Source organism: Coturnix japonica, chromosome 21 (assembly GCF_054131305.1).
Source record: "Coturnix japonica strain WE chromosome 21, WE-NBRP24, whole genome shotgun sequence".
Classification (NCBI taxonomy): Eukaryota; Metazoa; Chordata; class Aves; order Galliformes; family Phasianidae; genus Coturnix; species Coturnix japonica.
In genome coordinates this window covers 3,862,724-3,879,836 of record NC_140683.1, presented here as the reverse complement: position 1 = coordinate 3,879,836, position 17,113 = coordinate 3,862,724, and the positions used below count along the sequence as shown (strand labels likewise).

At 37.9% G+C, this 17,113-nt stretch overlaps 1 protein-coding gene across 31 annotated transcripts in view; it reads right to left on the bottom strand.

The window, feature by feature from the left end:
* Positions 1-17,113, bottom strand: part of DENND1A (DENN domain containing 1A) — a 176,974-nt gene that overhangs the window by 18,284 nt on the left and 141,577 nt on the right. For all 31 annotated transcript variants that reach the window (XR_014936214.1, XM_032448081.2, XM_032448087.2 and 28 more), the window contains one exon: positions 12,570-12,701. Coding sequence is in view for 30 of the 31 variants with exons in the window: in XM_032448081.2 (XP_032303972.2) it covers positions 12,570-12,701 (132 nt within the window). In the remaining variant the exon portion in view is untranslated. The remainder of the gene's footprint in view (positions 1-12,569; positions 12,702-17,113) is intronic.

The window sequence follows — 17,113 nt, the reverse complement described above, 5'->3', positions numbered from 1 at the left end:
AGCCCAACAGAGGAAACAGGAACAGGCAGCAGGAGTTGGATTCTTCACACAGAAAAAGAAAGCTTACACAAATTACTGAATTTCTCTCAAAAGAAGATTCCAGATTCATATTTCAGCAGATTTTAACTTCTTATTGGCATAGTCTTCATTCCAGACTGACACACATTCTCTGCTACCCTCATGCTGTGTCACAGTCAATACCAGCCTACCCTTTTTCAGACCATTTTCATGCTCTTCCTGCAACTCATCACACATTCCCATTAACTCAGAACTTGCACCAACTGGTTTATTGCCAGACTGTACACATTCACTCAGCTCATACTTTTGAGGTGGGTGAGGAAAAAATGGCACTTGCTGTGGAGAGCTGAGGTTAAAATTTTTCCATGTGATAGCTTCCAACTATATATTCCAATAAAGTAAGCATGAAATCAAAGAAAAATAGAGAGAAATGACCTGCTGGTGAACTGAGGTGGTTACTGTTAGCCCTTCTGCATATTTTCTCCTCTGCACCTCTTATTATACAGTTCAGTCACAGACGTTGAGTTGTAGCACTGAGTATTTCCCCACTTTACCTGCTCAGGCTGAGAGCATAATTTTAAGGTATATTTAACTTTGTTATGTGACATAGCATACTTATTTTCCATTATGTTTCAGAATCATAATGGAACAGCTGAAAAAATCTGAGAATTTGCACTTTTCTAGTTATTTAAAGACGCCCACTTATGACACAGCTACTCAGACAAACTATTTGATGAAGCAGGAAAACAATATGCTATTATTCTCCTTTTTCCTCCTAGTGCCTCTTCTATGTATGCTTCAGTTTGCATGAAGTCTTCTATGTATCACATTACATATTAATTTTTGAAACCTTACGGAGACATGAGAAGAACAGTAAGACAAATCTCCACATTAACAGCAGTGTGTTCTCTCAGTTATAGAGAGACAGTGAGACAGTACAGCTTAAACAGTTTGAAGCACTGAAAAGAGCATAGAAAAAGGGCAGGGAGTATATACTATATAGTACACTACAAAGAGTAGCTGAGATGGAGGCCCACCAAGAGATAACAGTTATCTGTCCTTTGCCAGAGCTCCACTGCTAATGTTGATATAAATATGTGTCACCAAAATGGGACAAGCAAGTATATTTGAATTATATAAAGACCATATTTACTGGAAAAGCCGCTGATTAGAAGTTAATTTGTTAATGCAGCAAAACACTCTGTTTCTGAAAGGTCAGTAGGGGAAGCTGTGTTGGATTATCAACTTAATTACCTGTGCTGTAAGGATGAAACAGCCCAGAGCTACATTGCTAAAAGCTGCTAAATTGCTATCCTAGGTATGTCCCTAAATATGTATACTATAGTGGTTTTTTCTTCAAAGAGGAGAAATGTCTAAATTAGCACTTTCTTACCAGTAGCTGTTTACCAGCATACTTTTTTACTCTAGATATTTCTTTAATTGTTTTACTCTAAATAGTTCTGAAGGAACAAGACTAAGAAAATTTGCAGTAAGCCAATTTTATGACTGCAGATATGGCACCGTTTTCTAATTACAAGACAAGCAATTTTAAGCTGTTAGATGCTAGAGGAAGAAAAAAATCTTACCTTCACTTTTACACTGTAAAAATACTATTTAAAAATTATACATATAACAGATCATAAAGTAGCTACTATATATCCAAGAAACTTTCACAATACAGCAATTTAGTTTTTTATACTAGAGAAAATATTACAAAAAGATCATTTTTGTACTGTGAAGTAAGAGTTCATGAGCAGAATATTATCTCAAACTAACTGGATGTCTGTTGAGATTTTTGTAAGGTGATATTCAAAACAAAGCCTTTATCAGATAAAGATCCTTTAGATCAGAGGTGCAACTAGAAACAAAGGCATAAAGGAAACCCAACTAGATGAAAACTGGTTTGTCAGTTCATACAGAAAGAAGTGTTTCTCATTCTCAAGTTAGTAGTGAGGTGTGTTTCCAACGATTTCCAAAGCAAATCTTTTCTACACAGACATCTTAATTTCTTCAGAATTTAAGGGTTGATTTTAAAACTGTTTGTATGTTTTAAAGGCAATGAGACATGGGGTAAAGACACACTGTCCTGAATGTACCCAAGACTCAAATACATCATGCTGCAAAGGATTTGGATCACTGACTTTGGAAAAATATGCTGAAAATATGCTGAACATTCAGCTCAACATTCAATGGAGAGAAAAAAATAACTAAAAGATAGCGGGGAGGGCGGGGGGAGGAGGGCAGGGGCAGTGAGATAAAATAACAACACTGAAAAGTGTACAATACCTAAAAAGATTCAGTACAGAAAGCAGATGGAATCTATGAAGCAGCTGTTTTATTACCCATTCAGATCCCTGCACAGCACATACACTACTTTTTACATACTCCCATATGCACTGCTCACAAACTGGTATGACAAGAACAGTGTATGCTTTACAACATATATTTTTAATTTACACTCTAAAATACTTTAACAGAAATCTGCTATTTCCTGTGACAAAAAAAATAAATAAATCAAAAAACAAAACACAAAAATCCAACAAACCTCCACATTTTAAGAGATGCCCCATTCTCTGAACTGCATTTGTAGATTTGGAAGGTAGCACGAATCTGGCAAAAAAACATGGCAATGCCTATAGCTATGCCAAGAATTTATGGAAGGGAAGAGAATCTGTCACAATTAAACCCTCTGATTAGTCTAATGAGAAAGCGATCCCCTTACCTTTCTAGCCAGGAAATCTTCCATTACGTAACACATAAGCATACATTCAAAGAAGGAAGTGAAAATAGCCTATAAGCTTGTGGTTTCCCCAAGGAAAGGAGAATAAAGAACCTTATTTCAGGCACCTAAGTCACACCCAGTGTCCTGGGACACAGCCAAAGATTCATCCCAAGGTCACTTGGGACTCACACTTTACAGAAGGGAAAGAAGGGGTTTTCTGAAAGCCTACTTTCACATCCTCTCTCTTGGATGAGACCAATTCTGTCCTTCTTAATCAAAGGTTAAAAAAAGATGTGCATCTAAACACAGAGCATGGATAAATCATTCTCATTTGGCAATGTTGATTATATATACGTCACACAGTGCAAGTAATCCCAGAATATCTGATTTTCAAGAATGTTAAATATTACTGTGTACATCATACACAGTCTGCTTTAAATCTAGGATTTGTAAGGTAACTGCCAGATGTTGACAGGAAGAATATACAGCAGTAGCAGTTAACTTGTAATGCTATCTGTGTCTTAAAGACTTGTCACCTAGCCCCAGTGACAGAGGAGATCACGTGCAATACAGAGAAGCAATACAAAACCCACAAGAGATGATGCCAATGGAGTTTCAGATTGTGACCACATCGTTCTTCTATTCCACTTATTTACTGTGCAGTTGAAAATAAACCTTGCATTCAGTTTTTCTGAATTACTGTAAAAAAATCTAACTGTATTAAACCGATGTTTTTCAACACCCTGCAGTTGGAAAATCCCTGAAATTTTCCAAAGGAGGTAACTGTCAACAGCCTGTTATTCAACTGGCACAGATCCTAAGAATCTGCAGAACACAGCTCTATAACCACTATTAAGCTATATGCCGTGAGCAGCTCTTCCCACAGAAACACATGTACAGAACACAAGATATTTTAGCCAAATCTAGAGTAGCTTAGGTGACTAAGAATCTTTGCAGACAGCAATACAGCGTAAGTCAGGAGCAGGCTGGCATTAATGCAGATCCTAATCATTCTACGCTGTTTCTGTAGTGCTTTGCAATAACTCTTCCTTACTGCAGTTTGCTTCAGCTCTTTGTCTAAAGGGGTAATTTGCAACAATTCACTAGCTTAAATGCATATGTTATGCTTTTGTTATTGAGAAAATATCAGAATGAAACCGAAGGCATTTCTGCTTATTAACTAGACTAAGATTTCTTTGAGGTACTCGCTTTTACATAGACCACTATTGCCCATTTTATTTGCTCTCCCTGTCCTTAGGACAACCACTAGTGACTTTGTTCCATTTTTTATTTCATATTTCTTCTTTGCACCTAATCCTTTGTAGCACATTTTTTTCTCTCCCTGCAATAATGACAGAATCCTGCATTGATGGTCTCCGTCCCTCGAATACCAGATGGATAACTTGGTCAACATACAGGTATGTGCATGGTAATGAGACAAATTAACACCCAGACAATAGCACAGCCATGGACTCCACATCACCCAATACACCTCAGCCTGAAAGCAGCATGACTTTCATTTGTGCAGAAATCCCAACCTCTGGTTATATTACTGCATGATGAGAGGACCAAAAAGCAAACTCCCCAGACGTATTCAACAGCACTGCACCCCTTCCGGATCGCCACTAAAACTGCAAGGAGGTTTATCAGAACTATTCACAGAGATAAAATAGGGAATGGTTTTGAGAGAGTTCACCCAGCAGACTTTCAAATTTCCAAAGAACTTCTACCAAAATTAAGTGTGATTTGCAGTTGCTTCTTTTCGTTCTATTTCTCAACATATATAGAGGAAGGAGCATGTTGCAAAAAAAAAATCCCAGACCCTATGAATATATTTATCCCTATGTATTAAAGTCTATCCATCTACTATCTCAGCAGAGTTTAAAATCACAGCTAATAGGTTAACAACTGTTTTTCTTTCGCTTCAAATGAAGAATATCAGAAAGCTGGGGGAATATTCGGCTTCCCAATTTGTACTGACTGCTCGCTGCTACCTGCAATGTCTGTTTGACAGGACTGACATTTTGTACTGCTGTGAGATGGGAAAACGTGTGACATTTTTATTCATGGTGGCGTACGCCCTTGTAATGATCAGCCCTGGTCGATGTGCTTACTGCAGCAGCCCCGAGCCCTCGGAGAACAAACAAGAACTGGAGGTGCCAGCAGTTCGGCTGCCTTATTAAACTCCACCAGGATTCTAACGAAGAGCAACCGCTGGAAAATCTCACTGTCAAATCCTCAAGGACACTGTCAACATGGAACTAACTACATATATTTTTCATTTAAAATACTGGAAAATACAGCAATGTGATTTTAAATATAAAGAAAAAAAGTCACTTTTCATCTGCTTTCTTTTTTAACCGGTCATTTTGTCAGTTCTATACTGGGCTTTCTGGTGGCCTGATACTGGGATTCACATCAAGTAAACTGCTCAAATCACATGATTTGAAATGTTGGAAAACGTGTATAGCCCTTGTTGTCTATTATCAGCTACAGCTCTCTAGTAAGTAGAATATTTGTATTAAAAAAAAAAAACAAAAAACAGAGAGAGAGAGAGAGAGAGGGAGAGAGGGTCTCTTAGTTAAGGAATCCCATAACAGCAATGGCTATCCACTTGGTTCAACTTCATCATTCACTTAGGACATCTGCATAATCAGGGTGATACTCTTCCACATAAACATACAAAAGTACATGGTTCCTGTATTTGTAGCACAGCATTGTTCAACCATTTTACTAGGTCTTAATCAGCTCAGCTCTGAAGGGCAAATCCAAAAGATGCTTGGCCAAACAAGCAATCACAGAGGGGCTAGCAGCTGGAAGAATCACATGCTCCACGTATTCTCTCCTTTTAATGTTCTAGTTTAATCAAGTGATTTAGAGGTCATTTCAGACAGTTCTGGCCTATCCACTTCACGTAGTACCTAAGAAACTTCTGGATGCTGCTCAACACTGAACACTATGCAAGTCATCCATAAAGCCTCTGAGCTTTTTCTGAAGTTGTCAATCTAGATGATTTGGTTAGCCTTGCATGCACTGACGTATTTATTTTATATGTATTATTTATAAAGCACAGTTTTATTTCCACATGCCAGCAGTGATGGACCAAGAATCTCTCTACAAGATATTTATGGGTTCCTCGACATAACAAGACTAACAAGGAAATTCTGCACAGACACGTTACAGCTGCTACTGCTTGTCACAGAGCACTAAGGAGGTCAGCTCAACCAAAGTATTTTCTCCATACATCCAACCATTATGGCATATAACTTGAATGTACTCAGGGCAGTAAATTTATTCTGATCACCCTTGTTTAAGAAGTGCTTGAAAAGCCAAGGCAGTTGGAAAATACTAAAAGCCATAGCCCATAATATGCTGTGTGGATGGATGAACAGTTCTGCTGGATGCAGGAGTGGAGTCACAAAACCTTACTGCAAATTCTGAATCCCTACATAGTATAAGCTACACACATGCTATGTTGGAGTAGCTGCCAAAGACATACCTGTCTGGTTGCTCATTACAAAATACTGGCAAGTGTGTGCCTCAAAGGCAGTAACTTTTGGGTATGCACTGCAGGTGGTGTATATGTCTTCCTAAAGTGAGAACCAGGTCTCACTTGTCAAATACTTACATGCATGACAAGAGTGCAAGCCTTTTAGTTAGATAATTCGTACCCTGTGGATTGTCATTTCTGAAAATCTTGCACACCACACAGCAGAATTTCAATCAAAGGAATTACTTTCTTTTCAATTGACATTGTTTTTATTCCCCTTACTACAAATACTGTAACCTAAGAACCTAATCAAACATTTGAGTTGTCTCAAGCACATATTAGATGGACAATGCATTTTCGTTTCTAGCAAAGTGACTTCTCCTGAGTTACGGTTAAATCCTTTCTAAAAGGAACAGTTAAAGAAATAAGTGAGAAGAAATGAGGATAGAAAATCTGTTTTCTGAAGACAGAAGAATTTTAAAGAAAAAAGCTTATACTCTAAATAAATACACAAAGAATCAAATGGAGAGAGGGAGGAAACTCTACATGGTTCAGCAGAAAGGAACAGGGAATCCATAATGCTCATCATTGGGAAGAGCAGAATGGAAGCTCATTTTGCTAACGAAGGTATCTCTGTTGTCAGAATAGTTCAGAGTGGCAAGGAGAAGAGGAGGCTGGCTTTGCAGTCACTGCATACAGTTGCACGAATATTAGAAAATGAACTTGTTTTCCCCTTTCCCCTTTGGTTTCTACCTCAGTGCTATACAATGCTTGCTGTGATCTGGGGAAATCTGCTATTGTTCCAATGCACTTGGGTGTGAAGGGAGTCACAGGGTCTGGCAAAGCAGCCTTCCTCCCTTCCTTACTTGCTCTCTTTTACACAGGAGTTAATCCCTCCTTCTGCTTGCCTCTGCCCTCACTGATCCAGTTTTGCATTTCTGGAATGTAGCTGGCTGGTTTTCTCCCCATCCTCCCCCTGACCTCTTAATGCTCTTTAATCTTCTTGAAGAAGAAACCCACCATAAAAAGCAGAGTTCTTCATTTTGTATGTCTAGGTACAGATCACAAATGGAATAAACGAACATTTCTGCATAATTCCTTCACAGCAAATGAAAAAAAAAAAAAACAAACAGCAAATAAGGTGACTATTTCAGTTCCATGACCCAAGAAAGTTTAAGGTTTTGAACAACTTTTCTCACAGTCTGATATGCTGCTTTACCACATGAGAACAAGAGTATTCTTCCATTTGTTTCTTTATTAACATCAGTCCCTGAAATAGTAATTCTCCCTAGTTTGAGTACATAGTGGAGTGTGACTGAATCTCTTGAGATTTATTTAGAAGTCTCTTTTAATTATATTAAGCCTTATATTTTTGCCCATAAATAAAATAAAATATTCCATTTGCCGGTAAATAAAAGTAAACCACAGAAACCAAAACATAAGCTTAAGCTGACAAAAGACATTCTAACTGTAGTCTAAACAATTTGAAAGCTGAACAGATCTGCCAGTATAACTTGCTTCTAATGAAACAACATTCTTCCCCAAGCAAAGAATGATTTAAGCAGCTTGATGTCATTTGCTGTTTTGGCTGTACCTGACCAGTTAGATTTCTGACTGTAAAAATCTGCAGAGAAACAAGTTTAGATTTATTGGTAAAGAATCCCCCTTTATGTTTACCTACACCACTTCTCAAAGACTGATGAGAATACCAGGCACAGGTAACGATCTACCAAGAACATGGAGGTTCTTGTAGGAGCAGTCATGCAGCATTTTACAGGAGCACCACGAAGATTTGATTAGGGGTGGCAGGGGAAGGATGCAGTATGGTTAGTAAAAACCTCATTAGAAGAAGGATGCGTAAAATCCAAGTATGTTTTTGGAAAATAAAGCGCTCTTTTTACTCCCCAAGAAGAGCTGCAACTGCCAAACATGAGTGCTCTGTTGGACCACAGGACCACACGTTGGATATCTTAGACTGCATAGTGCAACAAGTTCCAGTGGAGCCATACCTGCACACACCAGGACACACAGCTGCAGCAGTTCAAATGACCAGTCAATGTGTCCTCTGAGCTTAGTAGGTCACAAAACTGAAAAATCATTGAACATTTCCTGTCACGGCTGTGGCACACAGACACAGTAGGTGTTTATTACAGCTCTACTGGTGTATGAGTGGCCTAGTAAAAAAACAGTCTTTGTTATCAGATTTGGATACTAAACTACCTTCCTCCCTCAGTAAAATCATCCATTCTATTTGTTTACTTTCTCCTTTAGATAGTGCAAAAAATAAATGCATAAAAACAAACAGAGAAAACCTTCTGCTCATTGAAAACTCAGCAAGCAATTTAGGAAGCTGCCTCGTTACTTGAAACAGGGATACAATGAACATCATTAAGGAGATGCCTGCATTTCCCTTTGCTTTTTGAATATAATATATATATAACATGTATAAATATTCCTTACCCAGATACTTGAAGCAGACATTTGAGACTTTTGCCTCTAAAAAACCTCCAAAACTATAAAAAAAAAAAAAACAAAAAAAAAACCCCAAAAAAACCACACCAAAAAACGCCTTGTCAGGATTGCTAAATCTTGCAGAAAGAAAATGTAAATGACCTACTCCATTTCTTGCGTGATTTTCTTCCTCTTTTCCTTTTTTTTCCTGGTGGCATAAAGGCAGCAAACAAGAAGTCATGCTCATGCAGGGTATAGAGATATTAAAAGCTCCCCAGACAACATTCACAGCAAACTTCAAAAATGGACAACATTCAAATGCAATACAGATCAATCATCAGCAAATGGAAATCACAGAGCAGAAGAGCTTGAAGGTTGTTCATGTTATGCTCTCTGCAGCATCCTCACCACTGCAGTTTTCCCACCAATAACAGATCAGTAAAGAAAGTGAAATTTATAGCAAAAACACAATCCCCGCAGCATTAACATAAATGCAATTCAAAAAAATATCATGAAAAGGTATTTTGAACATAAAAAGATAAAATTGAAGACCAATAAAGAGAACTAAAATCTCTGTAGCCATTAAGGTGAAAAGAAAAGGACATATTTAAAACAAAAAGACCCATAAAACCTAACAAGTCCAGAACCCCAGCAGACCTCAAGATTTCAAGCTGTGGGTCCTGTCACAGGAGCCCCTAATAGCTACACGCATGGACAAGGAATGTGTTTCAAACGGCCACAGAGACACAGTATTTATTTTCCACACTAGAAAACTTGACAAAGATAAATACGTATGCTACCTAAAAAGCAGGAGTGAGCACATGGAGCTGTAACTGCTACCCCACAGTGCAGCTGAGCTGTGGGCTGGCATTGCCTGCACTGCATGGCAGTGCCACACGGCCCTGCATCAGCAAGGTGGTGGCTGCCAGAGGTTGAATATGCTGCACATGTTTGGTTGTGTTAGGTAAGGTTTGGTCATGTTGTAAGGCAAAAAGCAGGAAGAAGGTAAGCAATAGCAAGATACTGACAAAGGATGTTCTCTGTCACAGAGTATTTTCTACTAAAACGAACCCCAGTTTTCCCCAAACCAGTCAGTATTACTCAGTACTACACACCGGAACATTTCCAGTGATTGGAAAACTTCTCCCCCTTCTCCCCATTCATTAAGCCCTGGCTGTTTGTACTGCTCTTGCTACTTGTTGAGTAACTGCATTGCCTCAGAGTCCCTGAGAGTTCCTTATACCTGCCTGATCCGAGGGCTCACATTAAAGCTACACCCTGTGTAAACCGAAGAGCACACAAAGTCAAAGAGAAAGAGCTGTGGTCACACTCTTCCACTGCAGTCTCTTCATGTAGTCTTACCAAGATCACTTACCTTGTCCTAGGCTATCTAGCTCAAATCCTTTTCATAACCAGGGAGAGCCTTTATACAGTGTTCTAATATTGGTTTCTGTAACACTAAGACAATTCTGCAATAAATAACCCTTTTAAACAATGTCTGATAACCACTCACCAAAATGAGGTACTACACTCCAGCATCTCATACAGTTAGGTAATTGTTGCTGAATGTCTGAGAACAGTCAGTTGAAGTGCTATACATACAGAGGCAATTTAAGATATTTTACTGGTTGTTTTTTTTTGTACTCTAAGGACTGCAGATACACAACTGTATTTGGAAAAGCTGAAAACCAACTCACTATATGGTGAGAGATAATGAGTTAAAATTAAAGGTTGCTACTGGCTTGCTAGCCCATCCCCCTTTAGCTAATCTGTCATGTAATGAAGAGAAGCACCTAGCATAGGACAGCTAGCTGCCGGCTCACTTACAGCGAGCTGATTAAGAATGTTCAACCAACAGCAGACTGCAGACCTTTCCAACGAAAATAAATAGACTGTATGCAAATGTGTTTGTCACTTTGACAGCATGTCTCAATTAAAGCATCTCGCTGCTGTTGGTAGGCTCTCTCACTGCAGTGGTATGGACGAGGCTTACTGCATTACTGATACACAGGGCTTGACCCTAATCCGCATGCATGCATTTTAAAAAAGTCTGCCTTTGCCATATATACCAGCATAATACTAGCAGACATAGAAAGCAAGTGACAATGAGAAAAAAGCCTCTTTCATCCTCTTCAGTTTATAAGAACTGTGAATGCACAAACAGCCCTTATTTCAGAGTTCTTGTGGCTTTTTAATTGTTCCCACCTACTGTATTCTAGACAGAGTTAAAAGTGACGCTAAAATCTCTCCCTTTAATCACTAGTTAGAAGCCATCTCCCATTTAAACAGTAAATGCTGCTTTTTTTCCCTCTCAAAAGCCTTAATTTGTATTTCATAAACCTGACCAGCTTTGCCTTTTGAATGAAAGTATGATTTAATTTTCAGTTTGGCATTGGGCTATTGGGAAAAAAGGACTTGTAAAAGGACAAAGGCTGTAAGCGAGATAGCCATACAACTATGCAAAGCTGGCTGATTTTTTGGAAAGCAGCATTTGTAACATAATGTCAGCAAAAGGCATTCAGCAAGAGAGTCGTTCACCACTGCCAGAGGTTCACTACAGCTAATGTGTTTTTCCTTTTAACACAGAGAAAGTGACCATTCGAAAATCTCATGAAATTAAATTCACAATTTCCACTTGATTATTCATTTCATTAATCACTAAAAAGCCTGAACCATCCATCTTTCATAAAATCTCTATCTGGATTTTTGGCTGTTAAATGAATTGAGACCGCTACGTTTCTCCAGCAGTCCCAGTTCTTCTCAGCTCTATTGGCACAGAGAAACAAATTGCTACTGCAAATATTTAATTGGAAGAGATTCTGTTTTTGAAAAAACACCCCCAAGAAATTCCATTTAGCACACCGGGAAAAGTTCTGAAAGGAACAAATCAAATTCCAAAATGATACCGACAACATTGCTCTGAGCAACGATTAATCTGACATAGTCGTGGTTAGTACCTTACCAGTCAGTGCAGTTTATATTAATAAATACTTATCTAAAAGTCTGGTTTGCTTCACATTTTGTAATTATCATCCATTTTATATATTTTTTAAAAGTCACAGTATGTTTCCTTAGGAAAAATCAAATTCTGACTTCTGTTTTTTGATCATGATTAGATACATGCACGATACACACAGAGAAAGAAAATAATTGAAAGAAAATAATGTTATTTTTGAGTCAAGCAGCACTTAATAGGGGAACACTGGCAAACTGGTAGTAAATATTGTATGTTTTTCCATGATAATCACAGCAAATTCAACATTTTCTAAATAATTAGCTCTTAAAAACACACTCACTCTTCTGCAAACATATTGAAATAAACATTTTTAGAGTAACTAATGCGCATATCTCAGTTGTCAATGCTGAAATGGAGCACATAAATAAGCTATTAATTGATTTTTTCATCTTAGTTCATCACCTTTAATTTTCAAAGAATGTTAAAATGCTTTAATAGTTGGATGTTCCATATTGACACTAATGATCTTCCTGGGTAACAGAGATCATTTTAAATTATACATACTCAGTCCTGGGGGCTGTAGTACTTTGCATGCTAAAATGAAATGCAAAATATCTCATAAAGTTGCTACAATAATTTTACTTTTTTTTTTCTTTTTTTTTTTTTTTCTTTAACCACTAAATTGACATAGGATCTGTTTTCCTTTAAACCATCATATGAACAAAAGGAATCCGTCAGCCACAGGCAACAGGTTTCTAAAATCCCATTTATACACATATAATAGAAATTAATGTATAACAGCATAACCCAGTCACCAAAAATAAATAAATCAGCAAACAAACAACTGGTATATTTGTTATTTTGAGCTTTCTCTGAATTACTTTTGCTCTTTCCTGAGTTGCACAGCTTAAAAACCTAACTCCAACACGTACCTGACCAAAATGTACTGTGATTGGTCTTCTGTCCTCTCTTAATTTAGTGTCCTTCTTTTCAACCAATGGAGAAGGTGCTGGTCTTGGTAGAGACTGCTCTGGTACTGCTGAACACCCATTCTCAGCTATGTCCTATATGGAAGAAAAGGTGAATAGCATGGCCAAAAACATTCTTGATTAATAGTAAGAAGCACAAAGAGGAACACTAGAAGATAACGTTGACTACCCTCACTTATGTTTGCAAGATGAAAACAAAGTATAGGAAAGAAAAGCTCATTAGAATAAAACATTTCATTTTATTTGTCAATCAAAGTCATTGCAAACCACACCATCATTCAGACCAATGCTGCATGCAGATACATTCGATAAAGAATCTGACTTAAACATGAAAAAGCTAGAAAATACATACTGAGAACAAAACATAGCTCAAAATTTTCACTCTATGAACATAGTCAACAAAAACATAGGAACAGGGCTGTTCCATTTGCTGATTGGTTACTCTGGGCTTTTTTGTTTTGTTTTGTTTTTTCAAATGAAAACTGTAATTCTACTTACCTACTTCACAGAATGACCTGTAATACAACAATTACATGTGGAAGTAGCAATGATAGATGAAACTCACAGCTTAGTTAACTTTGTATCTCATCTTTGGGTCTGTGCATACTGAGTACACCTGCAGGAGATTCTATAAAACAAACTGCTGCGCAGCAGGATGCTTTTCTGTTTTGTTTTGCTTTTGAGGTTACTCATCTTCAGAAGTAAAGTGACCCATCAGTCTAGGTTACAAGACTTGGCAAGAGTATGGATGGTATGTCTAACACGGGTTTTGAAAAAGACAAAGGCATGCAGACACAAGGAATCAGAAAAGGAGCAAAGAGTTTGAAAATCAGTTGAGAAACAGTCTGTAACGCAGTGGGCTCCAAACCTTAAATCTCTTTGCAACAATGTCAAGGAAATAATGCTTGGTAAATATAGAGAGAAACCTGCACACACTGTAGCTCTGCAAGACTGACCTAAGGTTGGATGCTGACACACACATTGCTTTGATTCACTGACCTTTGACATGCCCCCTCAAGTTTCCGTCTTGCTAAGGTACAATAATGAGACATGTAAGCTGATGGCCAATTAGAAATGGTTCCTTTGGACACAGACTGACCTAATGTGTTTAGGTCAAATGAAACAAAAAGCTGGATGGACTTTCTAAGGGTCTTTGTCTGCTCCACAGAGAAGCTGAGAGACCTTTTCAGATCCAGCCGGTAGAGCAGTGGTTCACCACTATGGGCATAAGGATCATGGGGAAATTAACAACTTCTTAAGGTCAAACTAGAGAGAAAAAGTTTTTACTCCCCTCTCCCCCACCGGCAGCACAATAACAATACTACCTTGTCTTTATAAAACACATCCATGTGTGTCAAATTAGTAACAAAGCCAGAAGACAACGACTAGAAAGTTTCTGTCAAATTCATACTTCTGCTCCAAAACAGCACCTCCAAAACACCAAACTATTTAGGGGTCTGGTCAGTTCTGGAATCACATCACCTGTGGCAGCAACGCAACTGTTAGGACAAATGTAACACAAAGAAAAGTTTTAATACAGCCCAGCCATATGAAAGGCACACCAAGCCAGGCTCTGGGCCTTTTGTGCGTACACTGCTCACAGGTCCAACACATCCAAAGCCACCTGGAATGCACAGCCCTGCTCTGCTGAGCTGCCCTGCAGCTGTGGCTCTAACCAAGGCAACAGACTGCTGGGAACCAATGGAGAACAAAGCACCTCCCAGAACAGGCATTCCAGAAACATTTAAAGTACATGCAAAAGATTGGACATGCGTGCAGTGAGAAAGAAAAGAGAAGATGTAGACAGACCAAAGCCATTAAGCAAAATCCCCTAAGATTTATAACAACCACTGCAAGTCCTTGCTGCTTTTACTTGCTGTACTTCTCTGACAATTTAATTGCATACAAATGATAATACTTTCCTAAAATGTATTTCACCTGTTTGGTGTGCAGAGTTTGGAAGAAACAGCACCAGATTTCTGTCAAAGTTCTTAAAATACATATATGAGATTTAACTGGTTTGATACATGTCCATTTTTTCTAATCAGTGCTAATCAGTGACACAGCTTCAGATGTCAAAGTAAAATTTGCCAATCATAAGTTTGCTTACTGCCTTTAATGACAAAACATTTGAGCCAGAAACACATCCCAAGTAAGGGTTCCACGTGCTCTGCAAAGATTAAATGTCAAAATAGATGATAATCCGATAATTGGAAAGTAGACAACAGTCCTTCAAGGACTGTGACAGGCCTTCAGTCTACTATCACACTGAATACAGCTACTCAGAGTTCTGTCAGTGCAGAGTACAAGAGTAAAAGATGGAGACACAAACCATGAACAGGAAATCAGGAGACACCAACTCTGAAATTCTGTAAAATATCAGTGCTTGCAAAATGTCCATTGCTAAAAGCCATGTCTCCACTTGTGAGCCCAAATGACTGAAGAATTTCAGCGGACCACAGGGCAGAAAGGCCTTGAAAATGCAATCACCTTTCCTGATGCTGCTAAAAGAAAAGCAGAGTAACATCTGCATGCCACTCAAGGGAGAGGATTTCCAGCCAGAATGCTGACTCGTGTTTCCATATCACTTTTGAGCTCAGTGCTGGGACTTCATCTGTGCTGCGTAAACATATCTAATGGTTGGAGCCTGCAAGCAGTTCTTTGCACTGCCATGCACCATTCTGTGTGGATGATGTCCTAATACTGACTGCTCAGTTCAGATACATTCCAAATATGGGGTTTTGTATGAGTCAGTAAGACATTCCAGAAGTAGCTTAAGTCATCTATAATTTAAGATAAGAAAAAGCCTGAGTCCTCTCTCCCAGAACAGATGACATTAAAAAAAAAAAAAAAAAGATGATGATAAAGTTATTAATTACTTTAAAAAACTCCAGAAATACAAAAACCTAACAATGCCTCAGTGTCTTTTTAATAAAAAGAAAATACTTTAAGAATATTGTTAAAACAAAAAAAACCTTTTACTTCAGGAAAAGAATATATTTTATGAATTACTGGTTAAAACTATCACACTCTGTAGTTAACTCAGTATATAAATGGTGCTTCCCCTAACAACTATCTGTCCAGGGACAGTCTTTGCTACCTTTTTATCTTAAAGGTGGAACTTCAGAGCAGAAGCAAGTTATAACTAGGCATGTGTAGTTTAAGTTGAATAAGGTTTTCAACTGCTTAAAAATGCACTATTAATTTTTCTAGGGATCTTATATAATGGAATACAAATATTGTCTATTAGAAGCACAAGAAGCACATGCCAGAACATCCTTGGGTTATTTTATAAACCTCTAAATGAGATGTTTCCAGCTGCACTGATAATAAAGCACTGACAACAGCCCATTGATAACAGACATTAACTAGAGCCACACGGGGCTCTAGTAAGTAAAATAATGTTGAATACATTAATGCCAAGTGCCCTACCATTTATATAAATTGTCTTATCCATAAGCTTTCAGTGAGTTACATTCTCGTTACTGAAAGTTGAGGATGGTACCATTCGCATTCCTTCTTCTTCCTAATTCTATGTAGTTAAGCTTCAAACGAGCCAATAGCAGAGTGACTTGACCACCACAGTCCATTTGTAAAACAGAAAAAGCAGCCTTTACAAAAGGAGGGGGAAAAAAAAAGACAGAAAGAAAAAGAAAAAGAAGAAAAAAGTTCTGTAGCAGATATAAAATAAAGCTACCATGCTGTATCTATTAACAATTATTTGCTATCACTCATAAGAATCCTCAGAAAACTATTTCTGTTGCTTTGAAATACTGTACCACAAATGAACAAGGGATGGAAATAGAACCCCATTCAATCTCTACTATCATATTAAAGAAGGACCTTACACACACCACAGTGACCTCTCAACAGGTCAATCCTGCATTTCCCATTTGCAATTCAAACCCAAGACTGGAGCAGACCAAGGGCAAAATGGGCTCTTGATTATATTTAAGAGGTCATCATTGCTATGCAGAGTTGTAGGAAGCAGACCTCTAGCTTTATTGCATTTTTAAATTCTGCCTTGTACAGAAGCTGCTCGTATTTGGCAGTGAAAACTGGAAAAAGGATGTTTATATTTGACTTTTCCTTACCAGTGGCCTTCATACTTTCTGTATTAATAATGGGAAATAATATTTTAAAATGCAGTGGACAGTAAGTTCAGTTTAAAAATAACCCCGGGTTATCTATAGAATATGAAAGACCGTCACCCCAAATTTGGAAAAAAATTAGCATTTAACAACACCAGAATTTCAAACACAAAACATCTGTGCATACTGCAAGTAAATACATGAAAAATACAATGTGTGCCCTCACCCATTTCCACCTAATAGATTTAGAAATAGAGCAGCATAGACATCTAGATTAAAAAAATACATGAAGGTGGCCAAACCAATTTTTGCTATTATCACCTTAAACAGAGCGGTCTCTTTTTAGAATTATTTTCTCATATTACACAAGAAATGGAGAAGAGGATGGGAAAGAAA